This window comes from Pristiophorus japonicus, chromosome 18, assembly GCF_044704955.1.
Source record: "Pristiophorus japonicus isolate sPriJap1 chromosome 18, sPriJap1.hap1, whole genome shotgun sequence".
NCBI classification, from domain to species: Eukaryota; Metazoa; Chordata; class Chondrichthyes; family Pristiophoridae; genus Pristiophorus; species Pristiophorus japonicus.
In genome coordinates this window covers 16,524,175-16,545,898 of record NC_091994.1, presented here as the reverse complement: position 1 = coordinate 16,545,898, position 21,724 = coordinate 16,524,175, and the positions used below count along the sequence as shown (strand labels likewise).

Here is a 21,724-nt window from a genome sequence, read left to right as displayed (position 1 = left end):
GCTGATGATACAAAGTTGGGAGGAAAAGCAATGTGTGAGGAGGACATAGACAGTCTATGTGAGTAGGCAAAAATTTGGCCGATGGAGTATAATGTTGGTAATTGTGAGGTTATGCACTTTGGCAGGAAAAAAATCAAAGAGCAAGGTATTATTTAAATGGAGAAAAATTGCAAAGTGCTGTAGTACAGTGGGACCTGGAGGTACTTGTGCATGAAACACAAAAGGTTAGTATGCAGGTACAGCAAGTGATCAGGAAGGCCAATGGAATCTTGGCCTTTATTGCAAAGAGGATGGAATATAAAAGAAGGGAAGTCTTGCTACACTTGTACACGATATTGGTGAGGCCACACCTGGAATACTGTGTCCAGATTTGGTTCCCATATTTACGAAAGGATATACTTGCTTTGGAGGCAGAGAAGGTTCACGAGGTTGATTCCGGAGATAAGGGGGTTGACTTATGAGGAAGGTTGAATAGGTTGGGCCTCTGCACATTGGAATTCAGAAGAATGAGAGGTGATCTTATCGAAACGTATAAGATTAACGTATAAGACTACGTGTGCGGGAAGTGTGTCCGCCTCCAGCTCCTGACGGATCGCGTTGCAGAGCTAGAGCTGCGGGTGGATTCACTCTGGCGCATGCACGATGCTGCGAATGACGTGAATAGCACGTTTAGTGAGTTGGTCTTACCACAGGTAAAGGGTCCACAGCCAGATAGGGAATGGAAGACCAACAGGAAGAGCAGTGCAGGGAAGGTAGTGCAGGGGTCCCCTGTGGTCATCCCCCTGCAAAAGAGATACACCGCTTTGGGTACTGTTGAGGGGGATGACTCATCAGGGGAGAGCAGCAGCAGCCAAGTTCATGGCACCGTGGCTGGCTCTTCTGCATCGGAGGGCAGGAAAATGAGTAGGAGAGCGATAGTGATAGGGGATTCAATTTTAAGGGGAATAGATAGGCGTTTCTGCGGCCGCAACCAAGACTCCAGGATGGTATGTTGCCTCTCTGGTGCAAGGGTCAAGGAGCGGGTGCAGGACATTCTGAAAAGGGAGGGTGAACAGCCAGTTGTCGTGATGCATATAGGTACCAACGATATAGGTAAAAAAGGGATGAGGTCTTACGAGACGAATTTAGGGAGCTAGGAGTTAAATTAAAAAGTAGGACCTCAAAAGTAGTAATCTCAGGATTGCTACCAGTGCCATGTGCTAGTCAGAGTAGGAATCGCAGGATAGCGCAGATGAATACGTGGTTTGAGAAATGGTGCGGGAGGGAGGGATTCAAATTCCTGGGACATTGGAACCGGTTCTGGGGGAGGTGGGACCAGTACAAACCGGACGGTCTGCACCTGGGCAGGATCAGAACCAATGTCCAAGGGGGAGTGTTTGCTTGTGCTGTTGGGGAGGAGTTAAACTAATATGACAGGGGGATGGGAATCTATGCAGGGAGACAGAGGGAAATAGAAGGAGGGCAGAAACGAAAGATAGAAAGGAGAACAGTAAAAGTGGAGGGCAGAGAAACCCAAGGCAAAAAGCAAAAAGGGCCACATTACAGAAAGATTCAAAAGGGGCAAAGTGTGTTAAAAAGACAAGCCTGAAGGCTCTGTGCCTCAATGCAAGGAGTATTCGGAATAAGGTGGATGAATTAACTGCGCAAATAGCAGTTAACGGATACGATGTGATTGGCATCACGGAGACATGGCTCCAGGGTGACCAAGGCTGGGAACTCAACATCCAAGGGTATTCAGCATTTAGGAAGGATTGATAGAAAGGAAAAGGAGGTGGGGTGGCGTTGCTGGTTAAAGAGGAAATCAATGCAATTTTAAGGAAGGACATTAGCCTGGATGATGTGGAATCAGTATGGGTGGAGCTGCGGAATTCCGAAGGGCAGAAAACGCTAGTGGCATTTGTGTATAGACCACCAAATAGTAGCAGTAAGGTTGGGGACAGCATCAAAGAAGAAATAAGGGATGTGTGCAATAAAGGTGTAGCAGTAATCATGGGCGACTTTAATCTACATATAGATTGGGCTAACCTAACGTAGCAATGCGGTGGAGGAGGATTTCCTGGGGTGTATTAGGGATAGTTTTCTTGACCAATATGTCGAGGAACCAACCAGGGAGCTGGCCATCCTAGACTGGGTGATGTGTAATGAGAAAGGACTAATTAGCAATCTTGTTGTGCGAGGCCCTTTGTGGAAAAGTGACCATAATATGGTAGAATTCCTTATTAAGATGAAGAGTGACAAAGTTAATTCGGAAACTAGGGTCCTGAACTTAAGGAAAGGTAACTTCGACGGTATGAGGTGTGAATTGGCTAGAATAGACTGGCAAAGGATACTTAAAGGGTTGACGGTTGATGAGCAATGGCAAATATTTAAAGATCACATGGATGAACTTCAGCAATTGTACATCCCTGTCCGGAGTAACAATAAAACGTGGAAGGTGGCTCAACCGTGGTTAACAAGGAAAATTAAGGATAGTGTTAAAACCAAGGAAGAGGCATATAAATTGGCTAGAAAAAGCAACAAACCTGAGGACTGGGAGAAATTTAGAATTCAACAGGGGAGGACTAAGGGTTTAATTAAGAAGGGGAAAATAGAGTACGAGAGGAAGCTTGCAGGGAACATAAAAACTGACTGCAAAAGCTTTTATAAATATGTGAAGAGAAAGAGATTAGTAAAGACAAACGTAGGTCCCTTGTAGTCCGATTCAGGTGAATTTATAATGGGGAACAAAGAAATGGCAGACCAATTGAACCAATACTTCGGTTCTGTCTTCACAAAGGAAGATACAAATAACCTTCCGAATGTACTAGGGGACAGTGGGTCTAGTGAGAATGAGGAACTGAAAGATATCCTTATTAGGCGGGAAATTGTGTTAGGGAAATTGATGGGATTGAAGGCCGATAAATCCCCGGGGCCTGATAGTCTGCATCCCAGAGTACTTAAGGAAGTGGTCCTCGAAATAGTGGATGCATTGGTGATCATTTTCCAACAATCTATTGACTCTGGATCAGTTCCTATGGACTGGAGGGTAGCTAATGTAACGCCACTTTTTAAAAAAGGAGGGAGAGAGAAAGCAGGTAATTATAGACTGGTGAGCCTGACATCAGTAGTGGGGAAAATGTTGGAATCAATTATTAAAGATGAAATAGCAGCCCATTTGGAAAGCAGTGACAGGATCGGACCGAGTCAGCATGGATTTATGAAAGAAAAATCATGCTTGACGAATCTTCTGGAATTTTTTGAGGATGTAACTAGTAGAGTGGACAAGGGAGAACCAGTGGTTGTGGTGTATTTGGACTTTCAAAAGGCTTTTGACAAGGTCCCGCACAAGAGATTGGTGTACAAAATCAAAGCGCATGGTATTGGGGGTAATGTACTGACATGGATAGAGAACTGGTTGGCAGACAGGAAGCAGAGATTCGGGATAAACGGGTCCTTTTCAGAATGGCAGGCAGTTACTAGTAGGGTGCCGCAGGGCTCAGTGCTGGGACCCCAGTTCTTTACAATATACATTAACGATTTGGATGAAGGAATAGAGTGGTAATATCTCCAAGTTTGCGGATGACACTAAACTGTGTGGTGGTGTGAGCTGTGAGGAGGACGCTAAGAGGCTGCAGGGTGACTTGGACAGGTTAGGTGAGTGGGCAAATACATGGCAGATGCAGTATAATGTGGATAAATGTGAGGTTATCCATTTTGGGGGCAAAAACACGAAGGCAGAATATTATCTGAATGGTGGCAGGCTAGAAAAAGGGGCGGTGCAACGAGACCTGGGTGGCATGGTTCATCAGTCACTGAAAGTGGGCAAGCAGGTACAGCAGGCGGTAAAGAAGGCAAATGGTATGTTGGCCTTCATAGCTAGGGATTTGAGTATAGGAGCAGGGAGATCTTACTGCAGTTGTACAGGGCCTTAGTGAGGCCTCACCTGGAATATTGTGTTCAGTTTTGGTCTCCTAGTCTGAGGAAGGACGTTCTTGCTATTGAGGGAGTGCAGCCAAGGTTCACCAGCCTGATTCCAGGGATGGCTGGGTTGTCATATGAGGAGAGACAGGATCAACTGGGCCTTTATTCATTGGCGTTTAGAAGGATGAGAGGGGATCTCATAGAAACATACAAGATTCTGACGGGACTGGACAGATTAGATGCGGGAAGAATGTTCTCAATGTTGGGGAAGTCCAGAACCAGGGGACATCGTCTTAGGATAAGGGGTAGGCCATTTAGGACTGAGATGAGGTGAAACTTATTCACTCAGAGTTGTTGACATGTGGAATTCCCTACCGCAGAGAGTTGTTGATGCCAGTTCATTGGATGTATTCAAGAGGGAGTTAGATATGGCCCTTACGGTTAAGGGGATCAAGGGGCATGGAGAGAAAGCAGGAAAGGGGTACTGAAGGAATGATCAGCCATGATCTTATTGAATGGCGGTGCAGGCTCAAAGGGCTGAATGGCCTACTCCTGCACCTATTTTCTATGTTTCTATTATGAGGGGGCTTGACAAGATGGATGCAGAGAGGATGTTTCCACTGATAGGAGAGACTAAAACTAGGCGGCATAGTCTCAGAATAAGGGGCCGCCCATTTAAAACTGAGGAGGAATTTTTTATTCTCAGACGGTTGTAAATCTGTGAAATTCGCTGCCATGAGAGCTGTGGAAGCTGGTTCATTGAATAAATTTAAGACAGAGATAGACAGTTTCTTAACCGATACGGGGTTATGGGGTCTGGGCAGGGAAGTGGACCTGAGTCCATGATCGGATCAGCCATGATCGTATTAAATGGCGGAGCATGCTCGAGGTGCTGTATGGCCTACTCCTGCTCTTATCTCTTATGTTCTATGTTCTTATAAATACTGTGGCCACAAGAGCAGGTCAGATGCTGGGTATTCTGTGGCGAGTGTCTCACCTCCTGACTCCCCAAAGCCATTCCACCATCTACAAGGCACAAGTCCGGAGTGTGATGGAATACTCTCCACTTGCAGCTCCAACAACACTCAAGAGGCTCGACACCATCCAGGTAAAAGCAGCCCACTTGATTGGCACCTCATTTACCACCTTACACATTCGCTCCCTCCACCACAGGCACACCGTGGCTGCAGTGTGTACCATTTACAAGATGCACAACAGCAACTCAGCAAGGCTTCTTCGGCAGCACCTCCCGAACCCTCAACCTCTACTACCTAGAAGGACAAGGGTAGCAGGTGCATGGGAACACCATCACCTGCAAGTTTCCCTCCAAGTCATGCACCATCCTGACTTGGAAATATAGTGCTGTTCCTTCATAGTCACTGGGTCAAAATCCTGGAACTCCCTCCCTAAGTATCTGGGAGTATCTTCACCACGGGGACTTCAGCGGTTCAAGAATGAGGCTCACCACCACCTTCTCGAGGGCAATAAATGCTGACCTTGCCAATGATGCCAACGATACCCACACCCCCGTGAAGGAATTAAAAAAAACTTCTTTCTACCCGGTAATACTGCTGCGACATCAATGAATTCCAACAAGTTTCAGCTGCGTCACCTCCGATCCTTTATGCATATCACATGGCAGGACCACTAACCAGGTGCACTAGCCAGGACATCTTGTTTGGATGAATTACCATAGACTTCCCAATCAGTGTTCTGTAGAGCAAGCTCAAAGATGGCAAGTGTGCTTGGAGTTCGCAGAGGAAGCGCAACGTGAAGCTATGGGACCCACTGGATGTGGTGTATTTGGACTTTCAAAAGGCTTTTGAGAAGATCCCACACATGAGATTAGTGTGCAAAATTAAGGCACGTGGTATTGGGGGTAATGTATTGACGTGGATAGAGAACTGGTTGGCAGACAGAAAGCAAAGAGTGGGAATAAACGGGTCCTTTTCAGAATGGCAGGCAGTGACTAGTGGGGTGCCGCAATGTTCAGTGCTGGGACCCCAGCTATTTACAATATACATTAATGATTTAGCCGAAGGAATTGAATGTAATATCTCCAAGTTTGCAGATGACACCAAGCTGGGTGGCTGTGAGGAGGATGCAAAGAGGCTGCAGGGTGACTTGGACAGGTTAGGTGAATGGGCAAATGCATGGCAGATGCAGTATAATGTGGATAAATGTGAGGTTATCCACTTTGGTGGCAAAAACAGGAAGGCAGATTATTATCTCAATGGTGACAGATTAGTAAAAGGGGAGGTGCAACGAGACCTGGGTGTCATGGTACATCAGTCACTGAAGATAGGCATGCAGGTGTCATGGTACAACAGGTAGTAAAGAAAGCAAATGGCATGCAGGCCTTCATAGCGAGAGGCTTTGAGTATAGGAGCAGGGAGGTCTTACTGCAGTTGTACAGGGTCTTGGTGAGACCACACCTTGAGTATTGTGTGCAGTTTTGGTCTCCTAATCTGAGGAAGGACGTGCTTGCTATTGAGAGATTGCAGCGAATGTTCACTAGACTAATTCCCGGGATCGCAGAACTAACATGAAGAAAGACTGGATCGGTGAGGCATATACTCGAATTTAGAAGAATGATCTCAGAGAAACATATAAAATTATGATGGGACTGGACAGGTTAGATGCAGGAAGAATGTTCCCGATGTTGGGTAAGTCCAGAACCAGGGGTCACAGTCTAAGGATAAGGGGTAAGCCATATAGGACTGAGATGAGGAGAAACTTCTTCACTCAGAGAGTGGTGAACCTGTGGAATTCTCTACCGCAGAAAGTTGTTGAGTCCAGTTCGTTGGATATATTCAAGAGGGAGTTAGATGTGGCCCTTACGGCTAAAGGGATCAGCAGGTATGGGGTATGGAGAGAAGGCGGGAGTGGGGTACTGAAGTTGCATGATCAGCCATGATCATATTGAATGGCGGTACAGGCTCGAAGGGCCGAATGGCTTGCTCCTGCACCTATTTTCTATGTTTCTGACACCATTCAGCTGCTGAGACACCAGCCAAGATGGTGTCCAGTGCTACACGCAGAATGAGCGAAGATAACCACGTCAACAGCAATGTGAGCAATAACCAAATTAATGAATTGGGAGTTTTGTATGCACATGCTTTGGAAGCTCTGTGCTTCACAGTTTGGACGATGCATCACTAGAAAATGTCTAAATCTTAACAAGCCAGCTGTGATTGAAGAGCTACCAACCACAGTCAATGGAAGTGAGCGGTACCTAACTTGGATTGTACCCCTTTATCAAATTTCAGCCTGGCTCAGTTGGTAGCACTCAGGATTGAGTATAATCTAGGCTGACAGTGCAGTTCTGAGGGAGTTATACATTGTCCGAGGTGCCAGCTTTCGGATGTGAATTTAAACAAAGGCTCCACCTGTATGTTAAGTAAAGAAAGACGACTTGGATTTAGACCTAAATGATCCCAGGGCACTATTTGAAGAAGAGCTGGAAGTTTTCTGTGTTTTATTTAACATTATTTTAGCCAAAACTATCAAGCAGATTATCATTTGCTATTGGTGGGATGTTACATGTGCAGATTGGTGCCATTCTTGCCTGCATAGCAGCGATTACACTGGAAAAAGTAACTTATTGGTTGTGAAGCACTTCAGCATGTCTTGAGGTGTTGTATAGGTCTATCTATTTATCCTGTATTCTTTCTGACCCTCACTTTTTGTTTTCTCCTTTTTTTTGTCTTTTTATCTTCTTTTCTTTCTGTCTATCTCTTCTAACTTCTCTGTTTCCCTGATGATTAATGGCTTTGTACAAAGGAAAACTTTTGAAAGAGAACAGTAAACAAAAATGACTAATTGACCAACAGAAATTGCTAATTATAATAAATTCAGCTGATGGATTTGTCGTCTTCGGTTAGATTGATTACAGTACTCCCATTTAATGACCAAATGCAAGTGATGGGTCGTATCTACAATTTCTTGTTTACACAACATCTGATCACGATTGTAGTAGAGATCTGTTGGGGTACTCATTATGCTGGGTGTCTCCCCTGTAGCAGATGACCCCTCAAAACCATCTTTGCTGCTGTATCTTCCTCACAAGTGCTTGGCTCCTTACTTTTAAGCTTTCTACTCAACATTACTAGGTCTTCTCCCATTGTATGTGCATCTCTGGTGGTGACATTTGATGCTCGGGTTTGTGGTGCTCTTCAGATTGTAGTCCTCTCTGTATTCACCTTGCTCTAAGGTCCATTGAAGTTACTGGGAATCGGGGGGGGGAAACACTCCACTGGCTGAAGTCATAGCTAGCACAAAGAAAGATGGTTGTGGTTGTTAGAGGCCAATCATCACAGCCCCAGGATATTGCTGCAGGAGTTCCTCAGTGCAGTTGTCTAGGCATTTTCAGCTGATTCATCAATGACTTTCCCTTCATCATAAGGTCAGACGTAGGGATGTTCGCCGATGATTATATAATGTTCAGTTCCATTTGCAACTCCTCAAGTAATGAAGCAGCCCATGCCCGCATGCAGCAAGACCTGAACGACATTCAGGCTTGGGCTGATAAGTGGCAAATAACATTCATGCCACATATGTGCCGGGCAATGACTATCTTAAAAAAGAGAGAGTCTAACCGCCGTCCCTTGCCTTTAAACGGAATTGCCATCACCGAATCCTCCACTATCAACATCCTGGGGCATGGGGGTCACTATTGACCCGAAACTTAACCGAACCAGCCACATAAATACTGTGACTACAAGAGCAGGTCAGAGGCTGGATATTCTGCAGCGTATCTCACCACCTGACTCCCCAAAGCCTTTCCACCATCTACAAGGCACAAGTCAGGAGTGTGATGGAATACTCTCCACGTGTCTGGATGAGTGCAGCTCCAACAACACTCGAGAAGCTCGACACCATCCAGGACAAAGCAGCCCGCTTGATTGGCACCCCATCCACCATCTTAAACTTTCACTCCCTAAACCACCGGCGTACTGGCTGCAGTATATACCATCTACAAGATGCATGGCAGCAACTTGCCAAGGCTTCTTCGATGGCATCTCCTAAATCCGCAACCTCTATCACCTCGAAGGACAAGGGCAGCAGGCGCATGAGAACATCATCACCTCCAAGTTCTCCTCCACGTCACACACCATCCTGACTTGAAAATATATCGACATTCCTTCATCGTTGCTGGGTCAAAATCCTGGAAGTACCTCCCTAACAGCACAATGGGAGCACCTTCACCATAGGAACTGCAATGGTTCAAGAAGGCGGCTCACCACCACCTTCTCATGGGCAATAAATGCTGGCCTTGCCAGAGTTGCACACATTCCAGGAACGATTTTCTTTTAAAAGAAGGTAGAGCAGATAGTACATAAAGCCCACTTTCCTGTTTTTGTATCATTTAATTACATGCACTGTTATGTATTTGTGCAAAATTGATGTGTAAGGACATGTTAAAGTAGCACTATATAATTCATAGACTATATATGATTAATATATATGGTATTTACCACTAGTTCTGCACACTTCTCTAATCTCCAGTCTGTGCTGCCTGTATTAATTAACTATTGCTTCCTCTGTGGAGGCAGTTGTTTCATGAGATGGAATTCATTGCCTGTTCCATGCAATGCCCTGCCATTATATGTAAATTTTTTCTTTAAATTTAGGATTAGTGACGACTGAGATACCATGATTTGGTGCAAGCAAATTGGTTTTTGCATCACGTTCTGTTCTTGTTATGGTATGTATAATGTAGTTTGGATAATCCACTATTTTCACTTCTAAAACCTCATTCGTTATACCCCTGCTGCAATTTCTCTGTCAGTACCCGGTACAGCATTTGTGTTTCTGTTTTACTTGCTTTTGAAGTGCAATGATATTTACTTATGTTAAACTGTTGTAGCAGGTTTTATATAGGAACTGTGGCTAATAGTCATACCATAATAGGAATCTCAATATCTCCCAGTCAATCTATGATTGTTTGTAAAGCATTGCTGGTGTCCTAATGCTTGTCACTTTGCTGGCTTTGTCACAATCTCCGTGCTCTCGGTAAAGGTGATTGGGAAATCTTTACCATGCCCAAATACAGCATTGCAATCTGAAAACAAAACCTGGAGAGGCGGATGCTGTTGAGCGAAATGGCAAAGGAATCCAATTTTTTGTTCGTGTTTTTTGGATGGGGGGAGACTGGCAAGTCACCATTTATTGTCCAACCCTAGTTATCCTGAGAAGTTGGTGATGGGCCTTCTTGACCCGCTACAGTCCTTGTGCTCCTTCACTGGCATTAGGTAGAGAATTCCAGATTTCATAAGAACATAAGATTTAAGAGTAGGAATAGGCCGTACGGCAACCTCGAGCCTGCTCCGCCATTCAATAAAGATCATGGCTGATTTCCAACATCAACTCCACTTTCTTGCCCGATCCCCATATCGCTTGATTCCCTTAGAGTCCAAAAATCTATCTTGGCCTTGAATATACTCAACGACTCAGCATCCACAGCCTTTTTGGGTAAAGAATTCCAAAGATTCACAACCCTCTGAGTGAAAAAATTCCTCATAATCTCAGTATTAAATGGCTGACCCCTTATCCTGAGACTGTGCCCCGTAGTTCTAGACTCTGACCTAGCAACAATGAAGGAATGGCAATATATGTCCAAGTAGGATGGTGTATGACTTAGAAGGGAAGGAACATGTATATTCACCAATATCTAGAGTGATGATTGTAGAATTAGTTCAGTTTATAAAATATACAAATGTAGACTGATTGTCATTGCACGTTAAGACTAATTAATTGATTGTGAACTGTTTTATTATGTTACATGATGAGGCATTATATAAAAACGAGTTCCTTTTCTTTCTGCATGTTAACAATGGGATCATTGTAGGATCAAAATTGCAGTGTGTAACATGGTGAATCTGGAACAATTAATTTAGAAGCATGTCTGTAATGCTGAATTTGATTTATTATGACTATCGTGTCATACCCAGCCCACTTTACGCACCACTACGTTTGGACAGATAAACACAATGACCACTTCAACAAATTATTCAAATTAGCATTTTTGTAATTGCCAAAATGTTTTCATTGAAACTATCCTCATCAACAGTGAAAAGATCAGAATAGCACTTTGATTAAAGGCATGCTCTATTAAAATCAGTCATTTTATAGTTGTGTATTAAGAAATAATGAAAGGTGTGATGATCTGGTGGTTAGACTTCCTCTGGCATAGACACAGAGATGTTAGCTAATACACCATGTCCTGCTGCATTATTTGTAAAGTTAGTGTCAAATTGTCATAGAATCATGGAATCCTACAGCACAGAAGGAGGCCATTTGGTTCATTGTGCATGTGCTAGCTCTTTGAAAGAGATTAGTCCAACTTCCCTGCTCTTTCCCCATAGCCCCGCAAAATTTTCCTTTTTGAAGTGTATATCCAGTTTTCTTTTTTAAAGTTACTATTGAAGGAGGGGAGGGGGATCCTTTCAACCCTAGCTCTGGCAGCCTGTGCTTAATCTCTGGTAAATGGGAAGCATCCCTAATAGGTTTCCATATTGGCAAGCAAATATTTATCAGCTTGCTTCAGAAACTCTTGAACATGGTGTTGGGTCGCCACATATGTGGGCTACCTCACTGACCTTAAAGCAAAAGGCATTCCTCAGCTCTCCATTTGCCAGCCATTTCATGCTCGAGAGGTCCTTTACCGATTCTGCTGTGTGCAGAACAAATCTCGGCATGAACCAGTTTTCAGAATGAGAGCGGTGTTCCCAATTAATGATAGGCTGTGGCGCTGAAAACTGCAAGTGATGTGCACCATAGGCTCTCTTTGCTTGATGTCAGTGGATATCCTTTCAGCCACAAAATGCTGGTTATTTGAGATCTGTGTGCAACAATTACTCTGCAAAGGTAGAACAGTGTTTGAACCTAACGCTGCTGGACAGCTAAGGGGTAAGTACTTCTCTTTACAGTTTCCTTCCCTCTAATTTGCTATTTATTTGGCAGTATTTCATTCCCTGCCGGTCGCTGTACAAAGTAAGCTCCAGATTCACAGCATGTTGCACACTCCAGCATTAGAACTTCATTGTGTGCAATAACTGCATTACAATTATTTCAATCATGCTCAAATGGATCATGTTAATAGCGAGTAAAATAGTTAAAATCACCCCTTTTTTTTAAAATCATGTATGCAATAAATATATTGTCAGACCATGTGTTCAGATATGCTTTTAACAGACGATTTATGTATAAGTTCACTTTGATTTGTGCAACTTCAAACTTTGTGATAGTACTGACTTACTAATCCTGTTGGTCCCACAGTGACCTCTGGATATAAAGGGAATACAATGCTTAGCTTCTTGAAGCCTTTTCAAAGTTGTTTTAAAATAACTCTTAATTTCTCAGCAGTTCCTATGATAGTTGATACCTCTGACATTTTTCCTGTTATTTACAATTTGTTGCACAGTTTTTGTGCTGTGGTGTAAGGAGAGAGATGGTAGATGTAGATAATGGACCACTAGTGTGGCTTACTGAGCATTTCTTTACCAATTTGTGCTAATGATTTAAAAATGATGGGCTACTACAATGGAATAGCCAGTTCTCTGATTGAAATTTATCCGGTATTAATATTGGTTCACAATTTCCTTTGTGCATGATCTGCCACAAATAGAACCGTAGATGTGTAATGCACAACTTGTTGGTCATGAGTGACATTAAGTGGGGGGGACAAATTATTCCAACCCATTGAGATATGTGGAGCTTGCATTATGAGCAGCAGCTCATAGACCTCTTGTTACAAGTTGGTGCACTGTATAACCAAGTAACCAAACACTGCTCCATCTCTTAAAATTGAAGCACTTTGTTTACTTGCTGTGTGGGCATGCGCTGGTATCTGGATAATAACAACTACATTTATATAGTGCCTTTAACATAGTAAAACGTCCCAAGGCGTTCACAGGAGCATGATCAGAGAAAGTTTGACGCCAAGTTACATAAGGAGATATTAGAACAGATGACCAAAGGTCAAAGAGGTAGGTTTTAAGGAGCTTCTTAAAGGAGGTAGAGAGACGGAGAGGTTTGGGAAGGGAACTCCAGAGCTTGGGGCCTTGGTAGCTGAAAGCGCGGCCACCAGCGGTGGAGCAATTAAAATAGGGGATGCACAAGAGGCCAGAATTGGAGGAGCATGGAGATCTTGGAGGGTTGTAGGGCTGGAAGAGGTTGCAGAGATGGGGTTTGAAAACAAGAATGAGAGTTTTAAAATTAAGGTTTTGCCGGACTGGGAGCCAATGTAGATCAGCGAGAACAGGGATGAAGACTAAACGGGACTTACTGCGAGTTGGGATATGGGCCGTAGAGTTTTGGATGCGCTCAATTTTATATGGGAGGCTGGCCAGAAGAGTGTTGGAATAGTCAAGTCTCGAGCTAACAATGGCACAGATTAGGGTTTCAGCAGCCGATGAGATAGGGTGGAGTCAGACAATGTTAGAGGTGGAAGTAGGCAGTCTTGATGGCTCAGATATGCGGTCGGAAGGTCATCTCTGGGTCAAATAAGACACCCAAGATTGCAAACGGTCTGGTTCAGCCTCAGACGGTTGTCAGCGATGGAGTCGGTGGGTAGGGAATGGAATTTGTGACGGGGATTCAAGACAATGGCCTCGGTCTTCCCAGCATTTAGTTGGAATAAATTCCTGCTCATCCAGTACTGAATATCTGACAAGCAGTCTGACAAATTAGAGACAGTGGAGGGGTCGAGAGAGCTGATAAGGTGGCGCTGTGTGTCATCAGCGTACATGTGGAACCTGATGTTACGTTTTCAGACGATGGGGCAGAAATTCAGCCTCCCGAAAAGGCCGCTTACCGGCGGAATCCAGTGGCCGCTGAATTCCGGTCGAATGGCCGCCGCTCGTGAAATTCACCTTGGTGGATTTTCCGGCGGCTCCGCTGCTGCCGACCGGTCCTAAGTGCGTAATCAAAGCACGCACCTCCAGCCAAATTCAGCGTGAAAAATCTTTGATCCGCCGCGCGGTGCCCCCGACAGATTTTTCTGTTGGTGCACCTTGTTTTCTGTGTGTGCGACATGGCAGCGGGGCGGTTATTCAAGGGGAAGGCGCACTGCTGCGGCCGCCATGTTTTTTTGTTGGCCGCCTGCCAGGTGAGGCCGAAAATTACGCCTGGAAAAAAAATGACAGAGCTAAATTTCGCGAAAGAGGTGACCTCATTCAGCGCGACAGAAAAAACACTGAAAACGGTAGGTGCGCCAGGTTTCCGGCAGGCCTGAATTTCTACCCCAATGTCGCCATGGGACAGCATGTAGATGGGAAATAGGAGGAGACCAAGCATAGATCCTTGGGGAGGGAGGGTGGGGGCTCCAGAGGTAAGGGATTGGGAAGAGAAGCCATAACAGGTGATTCTCTGGCTACGACTGGATAGAAAAGAATGGAGTAACTTATAGAAATTGCATGCCTCCTAGACCAAGACAATTTTTCAGAGTAGACAGTTTAAGTAACTCAATTAAGAGATAGAAAAGTAATGACTCTTGTATCATGTATGTTGAAAATCCAAAAGTGGGATGCCATTTAAGGTTATGGGATATCTTGGCTAAGTCAGGTTTTCTAATTGGATGGAGCTCTCTCTTCTGTTGAGGCACATCTCTTTCTTCCCTCCTACACTATGGAGCTGCTCAGCTGATTCGGTTTTATTGTCTGTGTGACTTTGGTAGTCTTAAGATTATTCTTGAATGTGGAAGCTCTCTTCCTCAATGATGATATAATAGTTTAATTCGTCCTTCAATATCTGATGTAGTATTTAGCAACGACTTTCTATAATGCGTTGAAAATTTGAGATATAAAATGAATAATATCCTCCTAAAGAATGCTAATAGTTTGTTGTGGACAAAGCTAATAGTTTTTCATTTTGTGTTTTTAGGCCTCTGTTGGTAGACAGAGTCCACGTGTGGTGTTGTATCGAACACAGAATCTATGTTCCTTAGAAAACGGGCTTCAGTCTGGAGGAGGTATAGTATACTAATAGTTTGAGAACAGTTGTGACTTATTAAGGATTATTGAAATTGACCTTTTGTTCATTTGTTCAACGAATTCTCCTTTTATATCTTAGCCAATGATTTCACTTTTACTGACTTGAGAAGTATTTGACATTTCAGAAGGATAGGCAGAAAGGAAAATGAGGTGGGTTAGTTCTGTTAATAAAGAATGGAATGATTAATGTAGTAGTGAGAAATGAACTTGGCTCGGAAGATCAAGATGTAGAATCCGTTTGGGTGGAGATAAGAAATAGTTAAGGAAAATAAGTCACTGGTGGGAGTAGTCTATAGGCCCCCTAACAGTAGCTACACTGTAGGACAGAGTATAAATCAAGAAATAGTCGGGGCTTGTAAGAAAGGTACTGCAATAATCATGGGCAATTTAATCTTCATATAGATTGGATAAATCAAATTGGCAAAGGTAACCTTGAGAACGAGTTCATAGAGTGTATTCAGGTCGGTTTCTTAGAACAATACGTTGTGGAACCAACCAGGGAACAGGCTATTTTATCTCTGGTAATGTGTAATGAGACAGGATGAATTAATGATCTCACAGTAAAGGATCCTCTAGGAAAGAGTGATCATAACATGATAGAATTTCATATTCAGTTTGAGGGTGAGAAACTTGGTTCTGAAACTAGCGTCTTAAACTTAAATAAAGGCAATTACAGAGGTATGAAGATAGAGGTGGCTAAAGTGGACTGGGAAAATAGATTAAAAGGTAAGATGGTAAATAAGCAGTGGCTGACATTTAAGGAGAAATTTTATAACTTTCAATAAAAATATATTCCAGTGAGAAAGGAAGACTATGAGAAGAATGAACCATCCATGGCAAATTAAGAAAGTTAAAGATGGTATTAAATTGAAAGAAAAGGCATACAATGTTGTGAGGATTAGTAAGGCCAGAAGATTGGGAAATTTTTGAAACCAGCAAAGGATGACTATTAAAAATAATAAAGAAGGAGAAAATAGATTGATAGCAAACTAGCAAGAAATATAAAAGCAGACAGCAAGAGCTTCTACAAGTATATAAAAAGGGAGAGAGTAGTTGAAGTAACTGTTGGTCCCTGAGAGGATGAGACTGGGAATTAATAATGGGAAACAAGGAAATGGCAGAGACTTTGAACAAATAGTTTGTATCGGTTTTCACGGTACAAGACACTAAAAGCATCCCAATAATAGTAGATAATCAAGGAGCAAAAGGGAGGGCGGAACTTAAAACATTCACTATCACTAGAGAAAAAGTACTAGGCAAACTAATGGAACTAAAAGCTAACAAGTCCCCTGGACCTGATGGTCTGCATCCTAGAGTCGTGTGGATGCATTGGTTGTAATCTTCCAAAATTCCATAGATTCTGGAAAGGTCCCAGCAGTTTGGAAAACCGCAGATGTAACGACCCTATTCAAAGAAGGAGGGAGACAGAAAACAATAAACAATAGGCCAGTTAGCCTAACATCTATCATTGGGAAAATGCTGGAATTAAGGGAGTAGTCGCAGGACATATAGAAAATCATAATACAGTCAAGCAGAATCAACATGGTTTTATGAAAAGGAAATCATGTTTGACAAATTTATTAGAGTGCTTTGAGATTTAACAAGCAGGGTGGATCAAGGGGAACCAGTAGATGTAGTGCATTTTGATTTCCAAAAGGCATTTGATAGGTGCAATATAAAAGTTACTACACAGAGCTCACGGTGTTGGGGGTAATATACTAGCATAGATAAAGGGTTGACTGACTAACAGAAAACAGAGAGTCAGGATAAATGGGTCATTTTCAGGTTGGCAAACAGTAACTAGTGAGGTGCCACAGGGATCAGTGCTGGGGCCTCAACTATTTACAATCTATATTAATGACTTGAATGAAGGGACCGAGTGTGCTGTAGCCAGATTTGCTGACGATACAAAGGTAGGTGGGAAAGCAAGTTGTGAGGAGGATACAAAGAGTCTGCAAAGGGATGTAGATAGGTTAAGTGAGTGGGCAAAAATTTGGCAGATGGAGGATAATGTGTGAAAATGTGACTTGACAGGGTAGATGCTGACAGGATGTTACTCCTTGTGGGGGAATTTAGAACTAGGGGCATAGTTTCAAAATAAGGGGTGGCCCATTTAAGACAGATGAGGGGGAATTTTTTCTTTGAGGGTCGTGAATCTTTGGAATTCTCTATCTCAGAGAGCTGTGGAGGCTGAGTCATTGAATATATTCAAGGCTGAGATAGTCAGATCTTTGAACTACTGGGGAGTTGAGGGTTATGGGAATCTATCTTTGTATCGTCTGCAAATTTGGTTACAGTACACTCAGCTCCTTCATCCAAGTCATTAATATAGATTGTAAATAGTTGAGACCCCAGCACTGATCCCTGTGGCACCCCACTAGTTACAGTTTGCCTCAACTTATGAAGTTGAGGCCAAGATCAGATCAGACATGATCTTATAGAATGGCGCAGCAGGCTCGAGGGGCTAAATGGCCTATTTCTTATATTCTTAAGAGACTCTCAAATAGGCTTTCTCTCCCTGCCAGGTTGTTCTGGTGATGCCAATTCCGGGGAATGTATCCATTGTAAATACAGGGGTTAAAACCTCCACCAGCCTGAGAATACACAAGAACATGAGATAGGAGCAGGCCATACGGCCCTTCGAGCATGCTCCACCATTTAATCCGATCATGGCTGATCCGATCATGGACTCAGGTCCACTTCCCTGCCTGCTCCCCATAATCCCTTATTCCCTTATCAGTTAAGAAACTGTCTATCTCTGTCTTAAATTTATTCAATGACCCAGCTTCCACAGCTCTGAGGTAGCAAATTCCACAGATTTGCAACCCTCAGAGAAGAAATTTCTCCTCATCTCAATTTTAAATGGGTGGCCCCTTATTCTAAGATTAAACCCCCAAATTCTAGTCTCCCCTATCAGTGGAAACATTCTCTCTGCATCCACCTTGTCATGCCCCCTCATAATCTTATATGTTTTGATAAGATCATCTCTCATTTTTTGAATTCCAATGAGTAGAGGCCCAACCTACTCAACCTTTCCTCATAAGTCAACCCCCTCAACTCCGGAATCAACCTAATGAACCTTCTCTGAACTGCCTCCAAAGCAAGTATATCTGTGGAGTTATTCAGCTTTGAGAATCTACATTAAATAGAAAATAGAGAAGGTTCACTCAGATGGGTAATAATTATGCTCTTTATGGTCTCCCACTGTTCATGTTATTCATGAGCAATATGAAGAAGCATATTATTGTAATGATATAACTTGTGCTAATAACATTAAACTGTTTTTCCAGGTGGTGAGCTGAAATTTTAGTTTAACTACTCAGATTTTGCCAAAAATCCATGGAAACCTTCAGATGCTGTGACAATGGTGGATGGTGCTGTCGTTCACTCAGAGGGAGGGCACCCATCTGCTTCTAGACTGGTCCTATTTTCCTGTCTATCCTGGAGTTATCTGTCTCCAGTTCTTGATCTGTCAAGCTTGCATGCCACTCTCTGTCCTCGCCCCTGAGTTGACTGGCCCTCCCTGCTTCTGTCCAGAAGGAAATCTGAGTCTTAAGGACAAAGGTATAGATAATGGTTTCAGTAGCAGAGGAGTGAGGCGGCACAGAAGTAGGTGACACTATGACGGTGGAAATAAGTAATGTTGGTGGAGGATATGATGTGGAATTTAAGCTCAGCTTTTGGTTGACATGGATGCTGAGGTTTGTTGCTGGTTCAGCTTGAGCAGATAGTCAGGAAAGGGATGGAGCCAGGGACCAGGGCATGGTGGGAGTTGAAAATTATGGCTTCGGTTTTCCATGATTTGGAAGAAATTTTGACGAATCAATGACTTGATGTAGATCATGCAGACTGGCAGCACAGAAATGGTTGTGGAGTCAATGGAAATAGTGGAGAGGTAGAACTGGGTGTCAAGAACAACACATGTGGCAGCTGCCCTCTGACAATGTGTGACACAATACAAATGAGGAAAGGAGGGGTCTTCAGAGATGTGGGAAAGAGAAGCCATTGCTGGAGGTGCACTGTCTACTACCTGAGCGCAGTCACACAGATCTGGATAGTGGAAAAGAGGAGAATGGAGCAGTCGACTATATGGAGTGCTGAGGATAGGTTGAAGAAGATAATGGAGGACAGCGTGCCATCCTCACAGTCAGAAGATGTTATTCATGACTTCGGCCAGAGTGATCTTGGTGCTGTGAGTACTGGCGGGGAGAATGTCTAGTCCTGGAATACTGTACTCCCATTTGGCATGCTGTAAACACATAGAAACATAGAAAATAGGAGCAGGAGTAGGCCATTCGGCCCTTCGAGCCTGCACCGCCATTCAATATGATCATGGTTGATCATTTTTGCAACTTTAGTACCCCATTCTTGCTTTCTCTCCATACCCCTTGATCCCTTTAGCCGTAAGGGCCACATCTAACTCCCTTTTGAATATATCTAACGAACTGGCCTCAACAACTTTCTGTGGTGGAGAATTTCACAGGTTCCACAATGTAGCAACTAGTGAACTAGAAGATGCCGCTTCATAGTTCTACGAGATCAGCATCGCATCCTTCAGAGAAAGATGCAGCTAGCCTAATAATTATGGAAGTAGAGATGGTGTCAACGACTACAGAATAGTGTCAAGATGATGACCCTTTATCGGGTGACTGATGGCAAGAAACAGTTGACTTGAGATTGCTGGGGAGAAAAGACAACAAATGTCCATTTATTATGGCCTAATATTTGGTTCCGTCGATGAGGGTAGGAGAACAGCAATTTATATTTGTAGAATACCCTCACATGGGAGAATATTGCAGGATGCTTAATAATGAAGAGAAAGTGAACCAAGTGGCGAGAGAGAATGTGGGAGGTGGATCCCAAAAGTGCAAATCGATGAGAGGTTTTCAAGCAGCTTTTGAAGGAAGTCAGAGAAGTGATGAGGAGTGATTGAAGAAGAGAATTCCAAAGGGCACGGGCATGATTTTTGAAAAATGAGCCACCAGTTGTTGAGAGAGCAGGAAACAAACAATAAGTCGGCAGAAAGCAAGGTGCATGGTAGAACTTGTGGTTGGAGATGATCACTATGCTAAGATGGGACAAGGCTTTGTAAGGATTTGTAAATTCTTACAAGTTGAGATCCATGCTAGGAAGGAGTAAAGCCATGGAAGGATTTGCAAACCAGGTCAAGGACCTTAACATCATTTCACTGGGGAACAGGGAACCAGTAGAGTTTGGCAAGGACAGTGGTAATGGGAGTGCACAAAAATATGTGAGCCACCTAGTTTTGAAATATTTGTCACCTATCAAGAACTTCAAGGTGTAATGCTTTGTCATGTTGAGAATAGAAAGAATTACTTTCTTGTCCTCGAGTATGAGCACAACTGTTTGTTTCTTGCACAGAAGCAAGATTTCTGATTTATATATTAAAATATATTGTGTATCTGCTTATTTCCTGTTTAACTTTCTGTTATCACAACTTTTAGTCGTGCTTTTATGCTAATCTTTAATATTGAAACTGCCTACATAAACATTTAGAATGGAATTCCTGTATGTAAACATTTGCCTGTAACTACGTAGTTGCAGACTCTGGTCAGTATGTGGCGCTGTGGATTGAGTTTCTGAAATACTGCCCTACTCTGCTGGCATCTTATTTACATTTTAAAAAAACATGTCCATCAACTCACCATGGATCCACAGGCAATTTACTAATTGTAATTCAGATGTAACGACAGCTGTTGAAATGTTCCATGAGCAGAGACATGGGTCTTACTTTGATAAACATAGAAAATAGGTGCAGGAGTAGGCCATTCGGCCCTTCGAGCTTGCACCACCATTCAATATGATCATGCAACTTCAGTACCCCATTCCTGCTTTCTCTCCATACCCCTTGATCCCTTTAACTGTAAGGACCACATCTAACTGCCTTTTGAATATATCCAATGAACTGGCCTCAACAACTTTCCGTGGTAGAGAATTCCACGGGTTCACAATTCTCTGAGTGAAGAAGTTTCTCCTCATCTCAGTCCTAAATGGCTTACCCCTTATCCTTAGACTGTGACCTCTGGTTGTGGACTTCCCCAACATCGGGAACATTCTTCCTGCATCTAACCTGTCCAATCCCATCAGAATGTTATATGTTTCAATGAGATTCCCTCTCATTCTTCTAAATTCCAGTGAATATAAGCCTAGGCGATCCAGTCTTTCTTCATATGTCAGTCCTGCCACCCCGAGAATCAGTCTGGTGAACCTTCGCTGCATCCCCTCAATAGCAAGAATGTCCTTCCTCAAATTAGGAGACCAAAACAATATTAGGAGACCAAAAACCGCAATATTCAAGGTGTGGCTTCACCAAGGCCCTGTACAACTGAAGTAAGACCTCCCTGCTCCTATACTCAAATCCCCTAGCGATGAAGGCCAACATGCCATTTGCCTTCTTCACTGCCTGCTGTACCTGCATGCCAACTTTCAATGACTGATGTACCATGACACCCAGGTCCCCTTTTCCTATCTCACCATTCAGATAATAATCTGCCTTCCTGTATTTGCAATCTTCCACTTGGAGGACATATGCAAGACTTTAGATTTTTCTCAATGTCAACTCTGATTCATGTAATTCACATGAGTAACAAAGTGTCCTGGGAATTTCTTAACTGTGTGTGTGTGTATACAATCTTTTTCCTTTCTTGAGTGGACTGGGGAATAGGGAAATCTTCAGAGAGATGACATTTCTGTCAGCGCTGCACTCTCTCATTTCTATGCAAAGCCACAATATTATGAAGTATTTTTACAATCTTAAATTGTTTGCTCCACCTCAGTAGCTAACTTCAGCAGCATGTTTATTCTTGCTG

The 21,724-nt window shown here is 43.2% G+C and overlaps 1 protein-coding gene across 3 annotated transcripts in view; it reads left to right on the top strand.

The window, feature by feature from the left end:
• Positions 1 to 21,724, top strand: part of LOC139228570 (mesoderm induction early response protein 2-like) — a 117,376-nt gene that overhangs the window by 8,374 nt on the left and 87,278 nt on the right. For 2 of the 3 annotated variants that reach the window (XM_070859698.1, XM_070859699.1), the window contains exons 2-3: positions 9,534 to 9,607; positions 14,785 to 14,872. In XM_070859698.1, the coding sequence (XP_070715799.1) occupies positions 9,605 to 9,607; positions 14,785 to 14,872 (91 nt within the window). In that variant the 5' untranslated portion in view covers positions 9,534 to 9,604. The remainder of the gene's footprint in view (positions 1 to 9,533; positions 9,608 to 14,784; positions 14,873 to 21,724) is intronic. The other variant, XM_070859700.1, reaches the window with a different exon arrangement.